We start from the raw sequence: 21,623 nt of genomic DNA on the forward strand, positions 1-21,623 counted from the left end.
GGGAAGACACACATGAGGCTGGTGGATGGTTTGAATTTTGGCGATCATCTTCGGAGGGGGGGTAGGCGAGCAAATAATAGAACAAACGCAAACTCCCATACCATCACGATCGGTTCCGGCGAGCGGTAAAGGGCTCGAGCGGGAAGGGAGGTCAAAAATCTTTCCCCCTGAGTCACCACCGGCCAATGTTTGACCATGAAATTACCGGTTCTTCCCCCCGCGTACACACACACGCCCCGGTTGAGGTCAGCTGAGAAGGAAGGTGTAGCTGAAAGCTACTCGGCGAGGGTTACAGTGCGTTGCGGAATTTAGGCATCAGGAAAATATTGGATTATTTTGTAAGTCTGAAATTATTATTATTATTATTATTATTATTATTATTATTATTATTATTATTATTATTATTATTATTATTATTATTATTATTATTATTATTATTATTATTATTATTATTATTATTACTATTATTATTATTATTATTATTAATTTAATTATTATTATTTTTTTATTCGGGAGGAACGGTCAGAAAAGACCGAATTGCTTAAATTATTATTTTTATTATTGTTATTATTATTATTATTATTACAATTTTTTTATTCGCTTACTTTTGGCTATGAAATTGTAATGCTCGTCACATTGCCGTTTTCATTTGTTGCTAGAATGAATTTTGTCTTTTTTTCTCTATTGTTGTTTATCTTTCTCTCTCCAAATAATGAAAAAATGCACTAAAAGCAAACTAAAATAGCCTTAAAACATGTTTTATTATTTTTTTTGGCGTCAAAGTTGTAGCAGGAAGAAAATCTTGGTGGAAGAAATGAAATATTAATTGATTACAGTTTTTCCAATAATTTTGATATTTTAATTGGTTATTAAATAAAAAACATTTTAAAAATATGTTTTACTTTATTATTATTATTATTATTTATTTAATCTTCAACGGGCCGTATGGCCTAATTAAGATGTAACAGTTCAATTGAGAAAAAAAATACATAGCAAAAATAAGATTTACATCGCAATTCACTGCGGCCACGGCAAAAGCCGGAGACGTTCCTTGAAGCACTGAGTTGAGATGTCGAAGTCGAAGTAATCCGAGACAGTGTTGAAGACAGCCGATTAGCTTACAGCCATGAAATGATCATTCAAGATCGCACAAAGAGCAGCACCGTAATGTATTACCAAATTACAATCCCTCCGCTCTGTTTGGTAATATAATCCTTCCTTTTCTCATTAAATAACCTTCCCCTTCCCATCGTTCACGTGCTCATTGGGTGTGGCATTAGCTGGCTTAATCAACTTATCAAAGACACACCACCACGCGCTGCCCTTAATCCAGTTCCACCAGATGCAGTTTCCTAACCAGACCGGCCCCGGCGGCCCCCGTACTCTGCTACAATCAATCATTAAAAATCGATACGTCTCGTATTTTCGCGACCAATTTTCACGCTTGCACGAACGCTGCTGTAACTTTATTGCCGTGGCCAAATGACACACACCGACCACCGATCAGCGGCGATTACGAAAGACTGGTAAACCGAACACCGCGGCGGTACACTTGGTAGCGATCGTGCGGCGGCCGGCTGGTATGCCCGCGTTTGCCCGCGAGCGATTGTTGTAAAGGTGGTTGTAAGGGTAGCAGGCGGACAGGCACGAAATGTCCACGAATTTGCATGCCAAAATCTGCTGGTTAAAGTGCCCATTAAAGTGCGGCCAGCAATTGTAAAGGCAATTGTAAAGGCAATATCGTTTCTACAGTTGTGAGATGTTGGCAATAATAAGCGACCAATGTCTCACGAAATCATACATCAAGATCACTATTACTATTGCTTTCTTTCCACTCCACGTTGCTTCTTCTTGTAGATGTCTTTTGGCCCTCGGAAACCAACCATACCGTCACGGCCTTCCCGTCCCGGTGTGGTGAAAAAACCCATCAGCAAACCGGTAACGAAGAATGAAGCGGCCGCAAAGCTACAACAGCAGCAAGCCATCAAGCCGAAAGGAACATCATCCACCGGAGCCGCTTCCAAGAAGACGATTGCACCCGTTGCACCAAAGCCAAGCCCCCCGAAACCTCCCACCCCGGAGCCGGTCTATGATTATGAGTCGGATTTCGAGTCCGATCAAAGCATGCCCAGCCCAGCGGGCGGCTCGTCTAGCACGGAAAGTAGCGCCGAGAACACGGAATCCAACAGCTCCTCCTCGGAGGGAGGGGACGATGAAGAGGAAGAAGATGAGGGTGAGGAGGAGAAAAGGGAAAGTGTTCCACTGGAAAGGGCACCAAACGTTTCGGCACGTCCAGAGCTGCAATTAAACACACCATCGATCGTCCCCAGAAATGCAAGAAGCGTTGACATTTTGAGTAAGATCTCCCTCAACGACATTACGGTGCAGGTGTACCGGTTCGATCCGGAGGAGTACGCGGAGCTGAGAACTAGCTTCGGCATTACCAGCATGGTTGCGTACGGGAAGCACACGCAGACGGACTGCGGCATGGTGTCCACGGTTTCGCAAACATCCGCAATCAGTGTACGCGATCGTGCGACCTGTATGCATGAAGTGATCCGTTCGCCGTACCGCGTTGAAGAGGAAGAGGAAGGGATCGATCGCATGCATGGAGATGATGGGGAGGAGGAGGAGGAGGTGCAGAATTACAGCAGCTTGCAGAACATTGAGCGTATGTTTGGCACGCTTAACGGTGCGCTTGAACGACGATTCTCCAAGGTCAGTGGTGGGGCGAGATTAATGCCCACCGCCGGACACGACGCACGAAAGCAAAGCCAGCAGCGAAGCATCCTGCAGCTACTGCGCAAAGCTGCACCGATCGTTGAGACATTGCTGGAATCGAGAAGAACTCGAAATGAAGAGGACCAAAGCAGCTCCAATCACAGACAGCAAGATCAAGACGATCGGTTGGAAGTGGTCCGTTCGTTCGATGCTGGCAAAATGTGTCCCGAGTTTGAGATTAAGCTAGTGCACACGAAAAGCACAGAAGCGTCAGAGGACATGAGCACGTTTGTGCTTGAATTTTGGGCCCGTGGAACCTACTCCCGGCCGATGTACCGATTCTCCACCTGGTCTACGATAGTGTGCGTGGACTACGAGTTTCGCAAGAGCATGATGGTGTTCGGTGGCACTAGTGATGGGTAAGAAAATGTCACTCGCCTTGAATATGCAGTGGTAAATGAAGCCGTTTTTTGCTTTCACCCTTACTCTAAAAGGACCTTGCAGATGTGGCTGGGAGATGCCGATCGATGTCACAGTGAGGTCTTGCCGCCGCATCAGATCGTAGCATCGAAGGTGCCTCGGAAGCACACGCTCAGCTGCTGGGAATTGGTAGCTGTCAAGGTGCTGCCAGTGCCGATCGTTCGGGACAGTAGCTTGGAGATTGGAAGTGAGAATGCGTTCAATCAGGTATGAAGCGGATTTCAATCCATCGCGACAACCATTGATCAAGATCATTTCGCTTAGGTATTTGGACTGTTCTCTACCGGGATCATCGTCGTGTGGAACGTTCAGACACAGCAACATGGCGCCGTCCGTGCAGACGATGTACTGAGTGCAAAGTTAGGCACTCCAGGCGTTACGCTGGTACAATCGAAGGTGGTAGACTTAACCAGCCGTATCGGAGGTCGTTTACCGTACGATGCTTTGCGTACTTTTGAGAATCTCCTGCTGCACGATCATCATCAGATGGTAATGTCTAGCGGTCATGCCGTGATTCTGCTGAGCCACTTCGTCCAATCGGAGTACGATCCTGTGCTGTTGATTCAACCTGACTCTTGTAAGTGACTCATTCGAAACGAACGGTCAGAGCATGGAACGGTCGTTCGTCGCAATCCGTTCGCTATCTCCGCTCATTTGCACTCACGAGTGAGTGGCGTGCCTCACTTTTCAATAAGAAATCCGTTCGTTGCCGTTTGTAAGGGGGACTGATACGTTTGTAAGACGCTCCTTAAACAGAACGCGTTGAATATGCCTACATATTTCTTTTGCTCTCAACGAAAATGATAGGAGCATTCAGTGAGTGACTCTCAGCTGAGCTACCTTGTTCCACTTCTGTTCTGCCTCACAACAGATGTGGAACAAAATTTTGCCCATTTTGTATCGAAGGTAACTCAGCTGAGAGTCCTTTTGCTGAGTGCCCCTTTCATTTTCAGTAAGAGCAAAGGAAGTAGAGCACATTCATATCGATTTGTTTTCCTCCTTCTGCTAATGTAGGTATTGGAAACGTTATGTGTAGGGAACATGTTACAAATGTGTCAGTCCCCTATGTGGGACGAAATCCCCGAGGTTTTGCGGCATGGATTATTGTGTTTTACTCTCATTTTGAAGTGAGCGCCGAACGGATTTCGGCGAACGTTGTCCATGCTCTAGGCGTAACTCTAAAAAAGAGGAACTCACTTCCAATGTCTCTTCAAATACTTCCAGCTCACTCGATCGTTAATCTGAAGCGGATGGTACAAGCGAACGATACACTGTTTGTGCTGTACTCCAACAAAACGGTGCGCGTGCTAAAACTCTGCACCGAGCCGGGTGGCCGTGAGTCGGCCCAGAACCACCATCACAAGCACGACGATCAGCCGCATCTGATGCTGAGCGTTTGCACCAAGAAATCCTGCACCATCCAGAGCATCGTGCACGATGAGGCTAAACGATATGGTAACGGGAACGGAGCGAGTGAAGGTCGAGCGGATGGTGGTGGGAGGACGCTGGTTCCGAAAGTAACCGATCGTGGCGAGAAAGGAGAGGGTGAAGCATTCGCCAAACCACGCTTTCACCACGGCCAGCAGATATTGTTTTTCGATGCCCAACATCCGAACGGTATGCTCAAGGACGTTTCTTATCGCGAGCGAAGGTTGGTTTAGGTTTGGTGAAAATTGGAATAGGATTAAACATTGTGTTTTTTTTTTCTTAATCAAGTTTATTTTGAACGTAATACAACATCATACATGTGTAGAAACAGACAACCAAATGCACTGTGCCTCACTTCTGATCGGTCGAAAAGCGATGCACCGAGCGTGGTGCCTTGAGCATCGCGTTCGCCCGCTCCATCCCGACCATCTCGGTCAGCTGGTACGTGTCGTACCGCGTGTACACCACCGTCACCGTCATCGACGCTTCGTCCACGCCGTCCTGCGGGTTCTGATTCTCCTTCATCATCAGGTTGACCAGCTCCGGGTAGAAGTGCGGGAAGACGGGCGGCCCGTAAAAGATCAGATGCCGCACGCCCCGTATCCGGTGGCGGCGGAAGAAGTGCGCCCGCTCCGAGTACAGCAGAAAGTGCTTGCTGCCGTGAAAGAACATATCCCGCGCCCGCGCAATCTTCCCGTCCGGCGTGTACTCGCAGATCTGCGTGAAGCTAATTTCCTCCTTCTTGAAGTGGTTGCGCAACCGCACATAGTCGAAGTAGCTCGGCACGTAGATCATGCAGCGGGCCATCGCGACCGTGCGGGCCTGCGGCAGGATGACGTTCACGAAGTGCGCGAACCGGGCCAGCCCCGCCCCGTCCAGCGTGCTCGTCTCGACGCGCTGAAAGTTCTGCGCCACCGGCACGACCACGCGCCGGATCGTGCCGGCCGCCTGCTGGTCGCGGCGCGCGACCGTCCGCACCTTGCCGCGATAGTTGCGAAAGTGCTTGTTGTAGAGCGAGCGAAAGTCGGGCAGCTCGAACGCGGACAGCAGCACCGACTGGCGGTAGAACTTGGACCAGCCGGACAGGCACCATTCGCGGACGCGCGAAAACTCCGTGTACTCGGTGCTCTTCGGCTGGTGGTGCAGATGCTCCATCACGTGCAGCAGGTGGTCCCAGTTCTGGGCGTAGCACACCTCCGCCTGGTCGACGATCAGCAGCTCGATGCTCGCGAGAAAGTCGTAGTCCCGGTACTTCTCGCCCTTCGCCCCGATCGCCATGCGCAGCCCGAGCGGGGACGCGATGATCACGTCGGACGAGTAGTACTTCGCGTACAGCTTCATCGTCGAGCGGTTGAACGCGATCGACAGCCGGAAGTTGTCGTCGATGTTGCCCGCGAACGTGCGCTCGTAGTCGGCCGGTTTGGGGTTTTTGCGCGGAAAGGCCATCGACGCACCGCCGTACTCCTCCGTGAAGCGCTTCCAATTGAGCACGCCCTTCTCCTGCCCCTCGCCCGCAAACAGCCGCTTCAGCACGGTCACGCACTGCAGGGCGGACTCGCGGAACGGCACCACAATCAGCACCTTCGGCCGGACGAAGCCCTGGTCACGGCACTCCAGCCCAACCGGCGGTTCCTCGCCGACCGTCGCCACCTTCAGCTTCCGGCGGAACTGATCCTCGGCCGGCTTTTTCCTCTTCCGCCCTGCCGCCTTCGCCGCCTGGAGCTTGACCGTGTGGTGCTGCATCTTGCTCACCGCCTTCAGCACGTGGTTGAGCGCGTGCAGACAGTAGACGTACCGGAAGCGGTCCGCATTCTCGAAGCTGCGCTGCGTCACGTGCAGATCCTGGTACGCGTTCAGTATCGCGAACGTGTCCCGCTGCAGCGCATCGAGCGGCTCGGTAATGTTGCGCGCAATCTTGTCCTTCACGTGCAGCGCCTTCCAGTCGATCGGTGCGTCCGGATCCGGGACCGTCGGCAGTGTGCCCGGTTTGGCGTACCGTTCCGTCTCGAAGATGCCTCTCGGTTCCGGGCGCTTGCCGACGGTGCCGCACTTCGGCAGCTCGACCAGCACGTTGCCGAGCCCGGGAAAGGACAGCTTGGACTGCTCGACACGTGGCCGCTCGGCCGCAATCGTTTCCAGCATGGCCGGGCTCAGGTTGAATGCCGTGTGCTGCATGTACGGATCGTTCGTCTCTGCACCATCCTCGTCGTCATCGTCCGTCGACAGGTCGTTGGGGTCTTCCTCCTCTAGCTCCTCCTCCTCGTCCTCTGATTCGCTCGCTTCCGATCCCAATTTAAGCGCTTCATCTTCATCTTCATCTTCATTTTCTTGCTCCTCCTCGCCATCCATTCCCACTGCCCCGTCTTCCCCGTCCATCTCTTCCTCTTCACCCATTTCCTCCTCGTCCATCTCCTCGTCGACAGGCTCTTCCTCCTCGCTTTCGTCCGCACTGTCAATCACCGTCCGGCCCAGCGGGCCGTTAAACTCTACCGCCAGCTCCTCGAACGCGGTCCCATCCTCACCGTCCGCTTGTCCCTCCTCCTCCTCCTCCTCCTCCGAGTCGCTCGAGCTGAAGGCACCCCCGGCGAAGGACGCATTCGACTCCTGGCGGTACTTGCGCTCCGCCTCGATCTGGCGCTTCTGGGCCTGGGTCGCTTCCTGTGCCCGCTCGATGTGCTTGAGGCTGCGCTGGAAGCGCGTCGGCGGCGGCCGACCGGCCTGCTCCTTCTTCAGCTTCTTCTTCATGTCCTTGCTCATGTAGCCCTGCTGCTGCCTGCTGCCGCCACCCTTGCCCCGCGGCTTCTTGAATATCGAGCGCCGCGGACCCATCGTGCCCCGGGTTGTTTCCTTCGGGGCTAATACACGTGGCTACTCACTTGGCTGGGGAAAATCAAACTGCGTCAAGGGGATGATGTTTACCGAACGATCAACGTAACAATTAAGTTTATCAAGGAAATATTTAGTTTGGTAAGATATTTGTAAGCAATTTTCTACACTTTTGCGGCCCTTTTTCAACGACGGCCGCTGTTTGTTTACGTTTGACCACGTTTGAACTGACAGCTGGCGCGATCTGGCACGATGGGTAAAACATGGACATTTGTTGTATTATTTTTTTTAATATTTAAGTAAATTCGCTTAAATTACAGTGCAAATTCTATTTGTTAACTTAACGGAAGCCCATTTTTGAAGAAAAATAATCTGGAAAAAATAAAAATACTTACCATATTTGCTGACATTTTGCGATGAATTCCAATGTTTTTTTTCCAAGCAAAGTTCCAATTATTTCCTTTTACTTATCGCTTTCTTTGCATGAATTAAAAAAAACACTGAAAGCAAAACTTTTTCAATAATATTTCGCCAAAATCAATTTCCCACGGACCGTACTCGGCAACATTCCGCTGGATGACAGTGCTCACCGCAGTTGTGTCAACCCATATGGTCCGTCTCGTCTGTAGTGCGCGGTGTGCATTGTACAGTGTGTGTGCGGTTGATAATACACCAGCAGCAAGAGCGATTGGTTCTCGGTGCCCACCAGGTGGTGGGAGCAACATTCGCCTTTCCTGCCCAGCACGGTGTCGGACGTGTGCAGGCGCAGAGGTGTTCCGTCCCAGTTTTATTCTCGCTGCCGCCCACTTCCCACTGCCCTCAAGATGGTCAGCGACAGCCAGAAGCGGAAGGCCATCCGGGAGTTCCTCATACCGGACACGCTGAAGGACGACATCGCCTACTGCCAGCGATCTTTGCGGGACTGCGTGAAAGTGCATCAGGTGGGTACGGCTGGCTCGTGGCAGTGTGTGTGTGTACTGTGTGTGTGCTGTGTCGTGACGAAAAACACGTTCCTCCCTTGCCCTTCAAAAGAATGCGTACTGAAATGTTAAATTGTGATCTTTCCTTTGTTATCGCTTTCTTTCTCTTTCTCGCCACAGTATTTCGCCCAACGATACAACAGTTTATCTGCAATACAGGTAGGAAAATGTCCCAATCCCTCCCTCCGCCCCAAAAAAGTAGGCGCTGTCCTTTAACTAATGTGTGTCTCTTTGTGTGTATGTGTCCTGCTTCGATCATCATTTGTCCGCAGCAAGGGCAGGTGAAGCAATACTTGCTCGAGCTGGAGGACGAGATGCGAGCGATCGGGAAGGAGCAGAGCGGGCTGGTGCAGGATCTGGGCCGGCGGCTGAAGCACTTCCAGCGCAAGACGGCCACCGAGAAGCACATCGAGCTCGGCGATGACCTTGCCAACGGTTACGTCGCCTGGGTGCTGTCGAGCCACGCGGAAATACAGTGCAGCGCCGCGTACGTCCCGCACGCCGTCTCGGAGCGGCTGAACGAGAGCCAGCTGTACCAGAAGTATCCGCTGCTTAGCTGTGCCGCGGCAGAGGCGACCACCGCCGCCCAGCCGGAGCAGGAACGCAAGCCAGACACGGTGCGGCTGCGGAAGCGACCGGTGCTGCAGACGTCACTGCTGAAACCCAAGGAGGAGCGTGATCTCCTACACAACAACAACAACAACACTGCCTTAAAAGAGAAGCCTTCCCCGGCGACACGATCGCCGCCCTCGTGCACGATGTCAACGCCACCGCCGCCCGTGCTGCCCGGCCCGGCCCGAACGGGCAATCGGCGCAAAACGCCGCCCGAGCAACCGCTGGTGCCGACGAAAATACTACGCTCGCGATCGACTACCCCGGTCGTGGTTACGGTGCTGAAGCAGGAGCCGAAGCAGGAACTGGTGGAGCCGGAACCACCAACAGCAGCGGTGAACGATACGGAAGATCGTGCAACGCCGCCGATCGTGATCCGCGAGACGGCTGCGGTGAAGCGTGGCCGTAGCAATCTGCTGCAAGCGCTGAGCAAGGTCAAAACGACACAAAAACCGGCCACAAAACCACTGCCACCAACAGCAACGACAGCAACAACCACAACGAGCCCACCCGGTTCGGCGTCCAAGAGTGGCCGCAACTGTCGGGCCGGTTCGGTAAGCGCTTCTTCCGATTCGTCCAACTCGCGTGCATCGACACCCGGGACGAGCGGCGGCACTGCTGTCCAGCCGAAGCAAACGGACGAGCCGGTATCGGCCGAACGGTTGCCACCGCTGTCGTTACCCCTGCTGCCACCGGAAGAACCGACCGGCACGCTGCCGACCAGCATCGACGAGCTGGAGCAGTACAGCTTTCTGAAAATGTTCGCCCTGCACACGATCGAGGACAGCAACTTGCTGAAGGGGCGCAAAAACGAGCGCAAGCGTCGCAGCTGCTGCAGCACGGAGCGGAAGGAGTACCATTACGGCCGGTTCGACTACTACGAGCAGCAGTTTTACATCGTACAGAAGCGCCGGTACAACGCTAACAAGCGGCTGCTGTACACCGCCACGTCGGCGGAGAAAGCGATCAGTGCGCGCAAACCGTGGGCAGGTGGTGGGGTGGCGATACCACCGTCACCACCGCCGCCTTCTTCTTCTTCGCAGCCGGTGCAGGACACGCCGGTGGTTGAGGTGAAGCCTGCCCAGCTGGAGGCCGTCTCCGAGGAGGAGCTCCAGCCCGAGAACAAACTGTGCTGCGTCGTGTGCAATCAAATCGGTATGTATTGCTTTTTTAATATTTACTAGTTAATTTGGCCAGGTTACAGGGTTACGCAATATCAAAATCCCATTTACTGTAAAGAGTACGGAAACAATGGTCTCGAAACCCAATTAAAATAACGTACTTATGACGACGGGGCGGTCCCGTGGTACAGTCGTCAACTCGTACGACTCAATAACATGCCCGTAATGGGTTCAAACCTAGAATGGACCGTCTCCCCGTAGTAAGGATTGAGTATCAGGCTGTGTGGTAATGGCATGTCTCGAAAGCCTGTATAGGCCAGCACGTCCGGGTAGGACGTTACGCCAAATAGAAGAAGAACTTATGACTACCACTTAAGAAACCTAAACCCAAAACCAAGCCCATACTGGTCCTTGCACCAAATACATCACCTTTTCTGGTTCAAGAACTACACATGACCATATGCCGGTCCAGCAACCAATACTGAACCCATTCCGGTCCAGGAACCAATGCTGGTCATACCGGTCTCCCATACTGGTCGTGGAATCAATCCTGAACCCATACTGTTCCTGGAACCGATCAGGAACTCACACCTACCCTGGAACCTATCATACCGGTCCTGGAATCAATCATGAATTCATACTGGTCCTGGAACCGATCATGGACCCATACCGGTCCTGGAATCTATCATGAATCCATACTAGTCTTGGAACTGATACCAAATCCAAACAGGAATTGGAACTGATACTGAACCCATACCAGTCCTGAAACTACTTATGAATCAACATCAGTCCTGGAACTGAAAGTAAACCCATAAAGTACCTGGAACTGATACTGAACCCATACCGGTCCTGGAACCGATCATGGACCCATACCGGTCCTGGAATCTATCATGAATCCATACTAGTCTTGGAACTGATACCAAATCCAAACAGGAATTGGAACTGATACTGAACCCATACCAGTCCTGGAACTACTTATGAATCAACATCAGTCCTGGAACTGAAAGTAAACCCATAAAGTACCTGGAACTGATACTGAACCCATACCGGTCCTGGAACTAATCATGAACCCATACCGGTCCTAGAATCTATCATGAAACCATACTGGTCTTGGAACTGATACCGAATCCATGCAGGAATTGGAACTGATACTGAACCCATACCAGTCCTGGAACTACTTATGAATCAACATCAGTGCTGGAACTAAAAGTAAACCCATAAAGTACCTGGAACTGATACTGAACCCATACGGGTCCTGGGACTGATCATGAACCCATGGTGATCCATAAATAGCTCCTGATTTCATTTATTTGCATGAACTGTACCTGGAACTGTTTCTGATTCGAATTCGGATACTTGGTCCTGGTCCAGATATGGAACCGATACAATACCAGTTCCAGTCGACAAACTATACCTGGCAGTAAATTAGCGTAGGAAAGGGCGTAGAAAATTTAGCAGAATTTGTTTAGTGATATTATTGGATAATTAATTGGAATTTTCTGTTTTTTCCAGCAGGAACCAGCAACGAGGAGCTACACGCGTGTGCAGACTGTAGCAATAATTATCATCTCAGCTGCCACCGCCAGGTGGACGACGTCGATGGCGAAACAGAACAAAAGACAGTGCCCAAACCCGCCCCGCCCGCCGAGGATGGCAACGGTGGCGAGGAAGCAAATGATAGGCAGCAGCCACCGGAGCGAAGCAACCGGTGCCCGGCATGCCTGGCCTTAGCAAGCATCCAACAATGAGGCTCCAATACTCGGGGCCCGTGTGTCGCCTCCCCTGTTAGTTGAATTTTCTGTTTTTTTTTAGTAATTATTCTTGATATTGTATGATAATGGGTGTGTTAAGCGGAGGAGCAGTTAGGTAGCGAAAATTAATAATAGCAAAAGGCAGGAGGACTTCTAACACATTAGTTTATAGCCCTCACACGTACACGCAAACGTGCAATAAATCGGAAACAAGATCATGCAAACGTGGTTTCACGCACATTTTATGGCAAATGGTAAGATTTTGGGGTGTATTTTATGCTTGTTTGTGGTTTGTACGTTTGCTGCCGTTGGGCAGGCATTTTCCGAAAGGGGCAGTAATGGTTGTTTCTGCAACCGCGCAGCAGCGGCATTCCTTATGCCTTATCCAGCGCTTGCTTCAAATCGGCGATCAGATCATCCACATCCTCCAGCCCGACGGAAAGCCGAACCAGCCCATCGGTTATGCCGAGCTCCTGGCGCTGCTGCAACGGCACCGACGCGTGCGTCATCACCGACGGCAGCTCGGCCAAGCTTTCGTACCCGCCGAGGCTTTCCGCGAGCGTGAACACGTGCAGCGCCTTCAGGAAGTTGCTCGACTCCTCCAGCCCGCCGCGGATGTAGAACGACATGATGCCGCTGTGCCCGTACGTTTGCCGCTTGGCCAGCTCGTGCTGCGGGTGGCTCGGCAGGCCCGGGTGCAGCACCCGCTCCACCTTCGGATGCGTTTCGAGGAACCTGGCAATCGCCAGCGAGTTGCTCTTGTGCCGTTCCATGCGCAGGGCGAGCGTTTTCAAGCTTCGGTTGACCAGATAGCAGTCGAACGGGGATGGCACAATACCGGCGGCTAAAAAAATCCAGTCGATAGAGGTAAATTATAATTGAGTTTAATGTGCAAGTAAGAGAGAAGAAAATGCTCACCGTTTTGCAGGTACTTCAAACGTTCGTAAACAGCCTCGTCGTTCGTTACCATGGCACCCATAATGACATCCGAGTGACCGTTCATGTACTTCGTCAGCGAGTACATAACGACGTCCGCGCCCAAATCAAGCGGGCGCTGCAGGTACGACGACAGGAACGTGTTGTCCACAACCACCACGATCTGGAAGAGAAAGTTTAATCATTTTTTTTCCATTTTCAAATCTTCTAAAAGCAGGCCCCAAACCACTTACACCCGGATGCTTGTGGGCGATCTCCGACACCGCACGAATGTCCACCACCTTCAGCAGCGGATTGGTTGGCGTTTCCATCCAGAACAGCCGCGTGTTCGGTTTGATCGCTTGCTCCACCAGCTGCATGTTGGTAAGATCGACGAAATCAACCTCAATGCCCATCTTGAGGGCGACATTGCGCAGCAACCGGTTGGTGCCACCGTACAGATCGTCACCGGCCACGATGTGGTCACCGTTCTGCAGCATCGTAATGATGGTCGTCGTCGCACCGAGCCCGGACGAGAACGTTAGCCCGAAGCGCCCATTGTCCAGCGAGGCAATGCAGCGTTCCAGCACGTCGCGCGTTGGGTTTCCGCTGCGCCCGTACTCGAAGCCCTAGAGGAAAAGGGAATGGATGGCAATGGAAAATGGCGTTTAAAACAGTTCTTCCAGCGCAATAGACGGTGACTCTGGCCGTACCGCATGCTGCCCCGGGCCGTGCTGCTTGAACGTGGTGCTCATGCTGATCGGTGGCACCACCGCCATGCTGTTCCACTGCTCCGGATCCTGCCCAACGTGGATCGCTTTGGTGGAGAAGCCCTTCGGCTGGCTGAGGAAGCCATCGCTGCTGTAATGGAAGTTGGTAAGAAAGCAAATGAAAACGGTATTATTAATTTTAAATTATCTGTACTGTTTTTAGTGTGTGGGTTTCATCAGCTGATTAACCGTTACGCAAAAAAGAGGAAAAACAAAAAAAAAAGCTTCTCGCATCAAACGCGTGTTTTGATTGGTGCCAACGGTGTGTTGTGTATCCGTGGTTTCGTATTTTCTTCGCGCTGATAAGGAATGAGGGGGGACTGATGAGACACCGGTGGTACACACTCACACACACATTTTAATATATGGTGCGGTTTTTGGTTTTACTTTTTGTATACTTCACCCGCAGATATTCTTATCACTTTGGGGCGTTGATGTGTGATGTATTTGACCACTCTTCGGTTTTGTGTATTTTTGCATCCCGAACTATTTAAAGTACTTTATTGTGTACTGTGCGCTCCTCTCCATCAGTGTTTGATTTCGAGACAAAAAGTCTGACGTCAGTTGTTGTAACAAGAATGAAAATGATTTTTTCGAGTGATTGCCGGAGCACAATGGAACAAGGATGTGTCCGTCGTGAGCAATTTTGAGCAAAATTGGTTCCTCTTCTAACGCACATGATATGGCGCGTTTTTTTGTTGTTGCGGCACCGATCAGCCGATTTAAATGGCGCTCCAGAGAACGACCAAATGTATGCGTCTGTGTGGTTAGGGTCTTTTGCGACCCTTATCAGCAGCTGGTGATAGTGCCAACTCTACGGCTGGCATGAATGATGATGGGCATTACGCTTATTTAAGAATCCTTTCAAGTGCCAATTGGAAAGAAACGCCGCCGGTTCGCCAAACGCACACGTCACACGCAGGTTCACTGGACGTGATTGACAATGAACCTTCAAGTGAACGTGTGCGTTCTGGAGGTGCGTAAGGGACCCGGGGGTTTGAGCACAATCTGGGTGGGTCTATTTTCGCGAGCTTTATCTGTCCGTTATCATGATGCCGCGATAGGTAAAATACAGTCAATAGCATACGATTAAGTTATCAGGGGATATCCAGGGCAGGGTGTGTGTGCTGCCAGAGCAATTTACGACTCGTTTAGAGCTTATCTTACCATTTAAAGATAACGGATAAAATGTCCACTACAATTCGAAATGAATGCTAATGAACCGCAACCGGTACGGGACTGTTTTCTGAGCTCTTTGGGGTTCCAAAGAAGCCACTCAAAACGCTCGTAATAAGATCCTTTCCAACTTTACAACCTTTCTTCTTTTCTTGTGTGGTTTAGTATTACGAAAGCAACTCGTCGCTCGCCATTCATAGTTGTCTAGCCGGTGTACGTTTTCCGGAGGATCCGGTTTTAATGGCAAGGGCTACACACGACAAAAGTGCATCGTCATCCAATTGGCCTGTTTAGCAGTGGTAGGGAAGGCCGATAACTGACCACACATGTAATCATCTTCATCGTCATAACGCGATACTTGCTGATTTGAATGCAATTAAAACAGTAATTTGCTATGCCAATTGTCGTGCAGTGGAGCGTTTTTTTCACTTTCGCGGGACGGTTTATGAATGTATAACGAACTCGTATTGAGCATGATTGGTGGAATTCCCTTCGCTAAACTGTTATTGGAAAGTCCGTTCGGTATCGTTGTACCGCCGCCGTTTGTAATTTACAGGGTTTTCCAACGGTTCTCATAGTTGTGGGGCACTTCCTTGACTCTTTCTTATAGGAACTTCATATGTTTGAAATTGGATTCTATAGCAACCGTTTTGAACACGCTCCTTCAAAATTCTTATTGGATTTATCCCACAAGGGTGCTATAGTCCAACTACAGTCCAATTCCCATTATATTAATTTCATTTCATGAAAGAAACAGTCAATAAAGTGCCCCACAGCTGTGAGAACTCCTGGAAAATCCTGTAAAGCTGCGACAGCAAATCACAACACCACCCCCCCCCTGAGACAAGTGGTAAACAAATCTGATAAAAATAACACCGGCCAATTCGGCCGGCCCCTTCCCGTAGGAACACATGTGCAAATTTTGACGCGTACACACTTTCTAGCTCTAGCAGTGCCGTGTTTATGTGTAATTATAATTAGCGTAATGCATTTGTTACTTGCAAACTGTTTGTTTGAACATTTTGCACCACTTTTCCTCTTTTGCAAATTGCGTCACTCCGTACTATATTCGACGTGTAAATTTCGCGGATGTAAACAAACGTGTCTCTACGCACCTGTTTGATTGGGCCATTGCTTCACGGGAGGATGATGAGGCAAATGCTGTTTTGAACAGATTGAACAGAAAGTAACAACACTCGGAAACGGCAACACTCAGAGCGACGAGCACACGGGCAGCACACCAGGTCCGTCTCGTGCGGCGACGTAGAATTAAATGTCCAGCGACACGCGGCCGTCTCGCACGATCCTCGAGATCGACGGTACGAACCACGCAAATTTTCGATGCGGAATCTGCGATGTGTGGGGGGAAAACAATGGGACCGGGAGCACAAGGATGGAGGTCAAAATATTAATTTGGATTTTTATTTTACATTTACATTAAGGAATTTAGCGAATATTTGTTGAATCTAAATGATGTTAACCGCAGAGCAAAAAGGAATTGAAATTTGTTTCCGCTGTTGGCTCGCGATGGCGGTTGGTTGAATGTTTGAATAGCCGTTGCAACAGCAGTGTTCTAAAATAATTATTTAAATATTTATCCATGATGAGTTGTTAACTGATATAACCACCTTAAAAATGTTTTATTGCCTTTTGTGCGCTGTTTTTTTATGAGAAAGTAACAATTAAGGACAATAAATTAATTTTAAATTTCCATCAGCACATGTGCCACAGTTGATTCGCCATCGATACAGGGTAATTCGTTTGGTCCCTTCCAAAAACAGATTGTTCCGACCAATTTCTACGATTCAATACTTTAAAAGATAGCGAATTACCCTTTACACATTGTAAATTGATATATTCTCTATCTTATTCTTATAAAATCATTTCCTTTTGGCGATTTCAGTAAAATGTTTCTAATTTTTCAAAAACATAACTGAGAAAAGACAATAGCATAGCACATTGATTTCTCCCAGAAACCAACTCGCCGCTTGAAACACGCCACGCAACTGTCAACTGGGCCACCCGTACTGTCAGGCAAAAACGGAAATGAGGTTTCGGCCATCGGCCTTCTGACAGTTCTTTTTCCGGTGAAATTTGTTGTTTAGCGGACGCGTTGTTCCACGGTCTGCTACGAATTCCTCGTAATTTAAGGTACGGAACCGAATCGGACCACCGCCGAGCCGGGCACGAGTGGGCGAACAGTATTCTGCAGTGTAGCTAAATTCGTATTTCCTTTCGTTTCGTTTTAGGTAGCCACAATGGTAAGTGTGTGAGAGAGCGCAGTCGTGGAGCTCGCCGGAGGAAGCATTATCAATCGTGACGGGCGGGCGGGGGCCACTGATCGGGAGATGCAACATCCACCCGACCCTTACCTGCGGCATTGAGCATGGCATTCGGTGTACACCTGTGTATTGTTGTGTTAAATCGGCAATGTTTCTTCCCTTCTCTTTCTCCCTCTCCCTTCCGCCGTTGTGTGCCGCACGCAACCCTGTCTGTAGCCAGCGAAGGATGAAAAGACCGCGAAGCCCGCTGCGGGCAAGGACAAGTCGAAGAACGTGATGCGCGATCTGCGTATCCGCAAGCTCTGCCTGAACATTTGCGTCGGCGAGTCCGGTGATAGGCTGACACGTGCCGCCAAGGTGCTGGAACAGCTGACCAACCAGACGCCCGTCTACTCGAAGGCCCGCTACACGGTGCGCTCGTTCGGCATCCGTCGTAACGAAAAGATTGCCGTCCACTGTACGGTGCGCGGCGCCAAGGCGGAGGAGATCCTCGAGCGTGGCCTGAAGGTGCGCGAGTACGAGCTGCGTCGCGACAACTTCTCGCAGACCGGCAACTTCGGCTTCGGCATCCAGGAACACATCGATCTGGGCATCAAGTACGATCCGACGATTGGTATCTACGGTTTGGACTTCTACGTTGTGCTTGGCCGTCCAGGTGAGTGTGAGGCGCGTGTGGTGTGTGTGGAAGGAATCTAATCGTTTTTTAGTGCGCAAGGAGCAATGAATGCTCAAAAGTGTGTTGTGGTGGTAAAAGTGTTTATCCTTCAGTTTTTTGTGACTGTTTACATCGTGGCAAACAAGTGTCCCCGTTCAGTTGTCAGCATTTTTCAAACTCCAGCCACTGTTGCACCTTAATTAAACGTTTCTCCAACACTTCCCGGCGTCACGTTCAGTCCGGTGCAGAAAGCGAATTTGTCCCCCGGAAGTCGGTTTCGGTCGTTTTTGCTCTGGCCATACCGATCATCCTACCAATTTTATGGGATCAAGGTGCACTGAACAGCAACGATAGAGAAATTAGAATGCAGAAAATACGCACGATTGCTTCATTTCATCTATTTGCTGTGATTCTGACCGTTCTAATGATTGTTTTCGTTCTCCGTTTTGCAGGATACAACGTTGCCCAGCGACGACGCAAGATGGGCAAGATCGGCTTCATCCACCGTCTGACCAAGGAGGACGCGATGAAGTGGTTCCAGCAGAAGTACGACGGTGTCATCCTGAACAGCAAGGCGAAGTAAGAGCCCGGATACGCTCTTCTGTATGCACGTGTATGTGTGTTGCGAGTGCTTCTAAAGTTTGGGTAAGACAGGTGTGCCGCGGAGGAGGAGGAAGGACCGGAGCAGGTGGGCGCGTTGAGAAAAGAATAAACAATTTTCACCGAAGCCATCATCGCCGAAGGTTTGGGTGAAAATACGGTGTACAAAACCTACATATTAGCGTGTTGTGTTGTGTTGCTGTGAGGCATCTCTTTCTTCGTCATTGAGTGTAATAATCCGAACTGCCATTACCGACACTAGAGGAGAAACGACGTCAAGGACACGCCCCGGGGAACCTCTTTCAGTCAACCGCTTGCTAACAGTGATGATGAAGCATTAATCAGTCGGGAAGTTAAGTAGAAGGTCTGCTAGAAGGTTAATTTCCAACCTAAACGTCGATTTTGATCTATTTACGTTACAGCAGAAAAAACAATCTCGCCATCATTTGGAGTCTTATGCAAAGTAAGCGGCAGCCTAGGTCCCTAAAAAAAGACCCCCCCTAGTTCATATTAATGTTGGGTGAATCTGATTCAGATTCAGATTCACGAGTCTGAGTGAGTTTTTGAAATGATGCAATGTTTCTGAATCTCGATCGCAAAGACTCGTGAATCTCCTAAGGTACTTGAAACTCGAAAGACTTACGAATCTTTAGGGATTTATGAACTGCAAGAGATATTCATAAATCGCCAAAAGTTCTCCAAGGAGACTTTTCGATACTTCTTGGCAAGTACCACGCGGCCGGGTAGTGTGTTTTGCTACGAAGAGACGGTCCATGCAGGGCTTGAACCCACGACACGCATGATGTTAGGCGGGATTGCGCAAATTCAATATTTTGATAATTTCATGAATCCCTGGAGATTTATGGATTTTATAAATCTTACAGAATCATGAACCTTGCGATTCATGCATCTTTGAAGAGTCGACTAGAGATTGAAATCACTCATCGCCCTTCAGCAGTGTCTTAATTAATAAATGTTAATTCATCAATCCTTCCCCAATGGTTAAGACATGCCTTACGTTCGAATCCATTTCTTTCAGTGACAGTTTATTCATTCTCAACACAAAATCTCAACCAACACCATTTTTACGTGATCGGCTACCTGCATGAAAGCAACCGTATCCCAGAAGAGAACTGTTTTTTTTATTATTATTTTGAAATGATACGAAAGTGATACACAAAACGTTGGATACTCGAAGATGCGGCGGTACGAATGCCCACTGCCCTTCTCTAATTGTAAGTCATATACCTCGGCGTGGCGCTGAACTTGGCGTAGCTCTTGATCACCTTGTTGACCGCCTCGAGGAAGTCCTTCTCCGTCGCCACCTTGCGTCGCGCGCGGATCGCAAACATGCCCGCCTCCGTGCAAACCGACCGAATCTCCGCGCCGGTCGAGTTCGGGCACAGGCGGGCCAGCAGCTCGAACCGAATGTCCCGCTCGACCGACATCGAGCGAGCGTGAATCTTGAATATGTGCGTGCGGCCCTCCAGATCCGGCAGCCCGAACTCCACCTTACGATCCAACCGCCCGGGACGCATCAGCGCCGGATCGAGCGTGTCCGGCCGGTTCGTCGCCATCAGCACCTTAATGTTACCGCGCGGATCGAACCCATCCAGCTGGTTGATCAGCTCCAGCATCGTTCGCTGCACCTCATTGTCCCCTCCCGCACCATCGTCGAAACGGGCCCCTCCGATCGCATCGATCTCGTCGAAGAATATCAGGCAAGCCTTTTTCGAGCGCGCCATTTCGAACAGCTCGCGCACCATACGCGCACCCTCGCCGACGTACTTCTGCACCAGCTCCGAACCGATCACGCGGATGAAGCACGCATCGGTCCGGTTGGCCACGGCACGGGCGCACAGCGTTTTGCCGGTGCCGGGCGGCCCGAACAGCAGCACACCCTTCGGCGGTTCGATGCCGAGGTTGACGAACTTTTCCGGATGCAGCAGGGGCGTTTCGACGACCTCGCGCAGCTTCTCGATCTGCTCCTTGCAGCCGCCGACGTCGCTGTACGTCACGTCCGGCTTCTCCTCGACCTGCATCATCGTTACCGTCGGGTCGATCTTCGGCGGGAGCGGTATGTGAATTTGATACTTGTTACGATCGACACTGGAAGAGGCAAGGAGAACGGTTAAAACGGGCTGGAATTCGAGACACCATTGGACTTACCCAACACGCATGCCCTCCTCGATATCAGTCGGCGCCACGGAATCTGCCAAATCAACGACAAACTTGGCAAATTGCTTCACGTTAATAATGTACTTGGGATCGTCCGAATCGGCATTGATGATCTTTGTGCAACGAGCGACCTGTATTGAAAGTGAAGGATCGTTAGATGTCTTCCGGCAACAAAGAGATCCGCCACAAAAGCCAAACCTGAAGCGGCTGCTCATTCTGAAGGATTTGTTTATCGGACGCCAAATCCCACAGGGCCGGCGGTGCCAGCCCGGTATCGCTTTCCTTGATGCCCGTCAGTTCGTTCACCTGCTTCATCGCCTTCTGGATGTCTTCGTCGATCTGCTTGATCGACTTATGGTACTGCCCTTGGCCCTGCGGAACAAAGCGAGCCGGAAAAGCGGGGTTCAGTGTCGTGGAAATGGTTAAATACCTTTTTCTCCTTTCGAATACTTACATACGTCTTCAGCAGCTCGATATCGACCTCATCGAGAGCTGAAAGGATGCAAAAAACAGAACCGTACTGATATCGCCGTACAAGCAGCAGCGGGGTTAAGCAACGGAGATTGCTTCTGGACTCGGGGCATCTTACCTTCTATTTCAGGCTCAACCTCTTTGTTGTCGGCTTTCACCTTACGCATATCGTCTCCCAGATGGTCCGGCATTTTGGTTTATTTGATACCTGGACAGAAACGAAGCAGCAAAAACGGTAATAAAAACAGCGAATCGTGGGTTTGTGGTCGGCTTTTCGGTAGGAAAACTTGTTTGCTGGAGGTGAGAATGAATTCGCCAAATTTCTCACAATGACAAGCAAATCGAAGTGAAACGCCAACAGAGTTCGGTTGACAACTGAACTGACCAAGCGAGCGATATGGAAAGGTGTGCGCATTGAACCGTTGCTCCCAAATGGCAAAATTTGCACAGTCAACAAAACAAACATTCCTTCCCATTTTGGTACATGACATTTGCTATATGCTAGAGTGAGAAAGCATGCTCGGTTAATTTCTGGTAGATTACTGATTTGAACAGTTTTGTATTTCAATGAAAGAATCGAGTAAAACCTGATATGAATTAGGAAATGATTTTGTAAGGAATTCGGAGACGTCTGGAATGGTCCGGTGCCGAATAGAA

The 21,623-nt window shown here is 50.1% G+C and overlaps 6 protein-coding genes across 10 annotated transcripts; 3 read left to right on the forward strand and 3 right to left on the reverse strand.

Annotated features, from left to right (window-relative positions):
* Nucleotides 1-1,521: 1,521 nt before the first annotated feature.
* On the forward strand, nt 1,522-4,964 carry LOC121598827. 3 transcript variants are annotated; one of them, XM_041926136.1, is made up of 5 exons: nt 1,522-1,526; nt 1,858-3,140; nt 3,216-3,408; nt 3,466-3,778; nt 4,426-4,964. In XM_041926136.1, the coding sequence occupies exons 2-5, from the start codon at nt 1,858-1,860 to the stop codon at nt 4,860-4,862; spliced, it is 2,226 nt and encodes a 741-aa protein (XP_041782070.1). In that variant the 5' UTR covers nt 1,522-1,526; the 3' UTR covers nt 4,863-4,964. The 3 variants fall into 3 exon arrangements, with proteins under 3 accessions (XP_041782070.1, XP_041782068.1, XP_041782069.1); XM_041926134.1 differs by lacking the exon at nt 1,522-1,526 and adding an exon at nt 1,540-1,734; XM_041926135.1 differs by lacking the exon at nt 1,522-1,526 and adding an exon at nt 1,574-1,617.
* A 16-nt stretch (nt 4,965-4,980) lies between these two features.
* LOC121598826 (digestive organ expansion factor homolog) lies at nt 4,981-7,698 on the reverse strand. The gene has a single exon (XM_041926133.1). It carries the CDS (start codon nt 7,456-7,458, stop codon nt 4,981-4,983), a length of 2,478 nt encoding a protein of 825 aa, XP_041782067.1. The 5' UTR covers nt 7,459-7,698.
* A 353-nt stretch (nt 7,699-8,051) lies between these two features.
* LOC121598828 lies at nt 8,052-12,143 on the forward strand. 2 transcript variants are annotated; one of them, XM_041926138.1, is made up of 4 exons: nt 8,052-8,396; nt 8,556-8,594; nt 8,708-10,202; nt 11,681-12,143. In XM_041926138.1, the coding sequence occupies exons 1-4, from the start codon at nt 8,280-8,282 to the stop codon at nt 11,914-11,916; spliced, it is 1,887 nt and encodes a 628-aa protein (XP_041782072.1). In that variant the 5' UTR covers nt 8,052-8,279; the 3' UTR covers nt 11,917-12,143. The 2 variants fall into 2 exon arrangements, with proteins under 2 accessions (XP_041782072.1, XP_041782073.1); XM_041926139.1 differs by having other exon boundaries at nt 11,684-12,143.
* Nucleotides 12,144-12,174: 31 nt separating this feature from the next.
* Nucleotides 12,175-16,124, reverse strand: LOC121598829 (cystathionine gamma-lyase). 2 transcript variants are annotated; one of them, XM_041926141.1, is made up of 5 exons: nt 15,896-16,124; nt 13,548-13,692; nt 13,089-13,463; nt 12,838-13,018; nt 12,175-12,763 (listed from the first exon to the last, which is right to left on the reverse strand). In XM_041926141.1, exons 1-5 carry the CDS (start codon nt 15,910-15,912, stop codon nt 12,294-12,296), a joined length of 1,188 nt encoding a protein of 395 aa, XP_041782075.1. In that variant the 5' UTR covers nt 15,913-16,124; the 3' UTR covers nt 12,175-12,293. The 2 variants fall into 2 exon arrangements, with proteins under 2 accessions (XP_041782075.1, XP_041782074.1); XM_041926140.1 differs by having other exon boundaries at nt 13,548-13,695.
* Nucleotides 16,125-16,827: 703 nt separating this feature from the next.
* LOC121600046 (60S ribosomal protein L11) lies at nt 16,828-18,491 on the forward strand. The gene is made up of 4 exons (XM_041928326.1): nt 16,828-16,931; nt 17,030-17,041; nt 17,279-17,717; nt 18,170-18,491. The coding sequence occupies exons 2-4, from the start codon at nt 17,039-17,041 to the stop codon at nt 18,298-18,300; spliced, it is 573 nt and encodes a 190-aa protein (XP_041784260.1). The 5' UTR covers nt 16,828-16,931; nt 17,030-17,038; the 3' UTR covers nt 18,301-18,491.
* Nucleotides 18,492-19,405: 914 nt separating this feature from the next.
* Nucleotides 19,406-21,342, reverse strand: LOC121600054 (26S proteasome regulatory subunit 7). The gene is made up of 5 exons (XM_041928341.1): nt 21,085-21,342; nt 20,950-20,987; nt 20,694-20,867; nt 20,487-20,626; nt 19,406-20,426 (listed from the first exon to the last, which is right to left on the reverse strand). The coding sequence occupies exons 1-5, from the start codon at nt 21,155-21,157 to the stop codon at nt 19,547-19,549; spliced, it is 1,305 nt and encodes a 434-aa protein (XP_041784275.1). The 5' UTR covers nt 21,158-21,342; the 3' UTR covers nt 19,406-19,546.
* Nucleotides 21,343-21,623: the final 281 nt, after the last annotated feature.

The sequence above is a fragment of the Anopheles merus genome, chromosome 3L (genome assembly GCF_017562075.2).
Source record: "Anopheles merus strain MAF chromosome 3L, AmerM5.1, whole genome shotgun sequence".
Taxonomy (NCBI): Eukaryota; Metazoa; Arthropoda; class Insecta; order Diptera; family Culicidae; genus Anopheles; species Anopheles merus.

Coding starts and splice junctions, on each gene's coding strand:
- LOC121598829 (XM_041926140.1), bottom strand. Junction 13,464..13,547: donor ACGGCCCGGGGCAGCATGCG/GTACGGCCAGAG, acceptor CTTTTCCTCTAG/GGCTTCGAGTACGGGCGCAG. Junction 13,019..13,088: donor TCGCCCACAAGCATCCGGGT/GTAAGTGGTTTG, acceptor TTTCTCTTCCAG/ATCGTGGTGGTTGTGGACAA.
- LOC121598826 (XM_041926133.1), bottom strand. CDS start 7,458: ATGGGTCCGCGGCGCTCGATATTCAAGAAGCCGCGGGGCAAGGGTGGC.
- LOC121598827 (XM_041926136.1), top strand. CDS start 1,858: ATGTCTTTTGGCCCTCGGAAACCAACCATACCGTCACGGCCTTCCCGT. Junction 3,141..3,215: donor TTCGGTGGCACTAGTGATGG/GTAAGAAAATGT, acceptor TTACTCTAAAAG/GACCTTGCAGATGTGGCTGG. Junction 3,409..3,465: donor GTGAGAATGCGTTCAATCAG/GTATGAAGCGGA, acceptor CATTTCGCTTAG/GTATTTGGACTGTTCTCTAC.
- LOC121598828 (XM_041926138.1), top strand. CDS start 8,280: ATGGTCAGCGACAGCCAGAAGCGGAAGGCCATCCGGGAGTTCCTCATA. Junction 8,595..8,707: donor ACAGTTTATCTGCAATACAG/GTAGGAAAATGT, acceptor ATTTGTCCGCAG/CAAGGGCAGGTGAAGCAATA. Junction 10,203..11,680: donor CGTCGTGTGCAATCAAATCG/GTATGTATTGCT, acceptor TGTTTTTTCCAG/CAGGAACCAGCAACGAGGAG.
- LOC121600054 (XM_041928341.1), bottom strand. CDS start 21,157: ATGCCGGACCATCTGGGAGACGATATGCGTAAGGTGAAAGCCGACAAC. Junction 20,988..21,084: donor GGTTGAGCCTGAAATAGAAG/GTAAGATGCCCC, acceptor GCATCCTTTCAG/CTCTCGATGAGGTCGATATC. Junction 20,427..20,486: donor GAGGAGGGCATGCGTGTTGG/GTAAGTCCAATG, acceptor TGCCTCTTCCAG/TGTCGATCGTAACAAGTATC.
- LOC121600046 (XM_041928326.1), top strand. Junction 17,718..18,169: donor CGTTGTGCTTGGCCGTCCAG/GTGAGTGTGAGG, acceptor TCCGTTTTGCAG/GATACAACGTTGCCCAGCGA.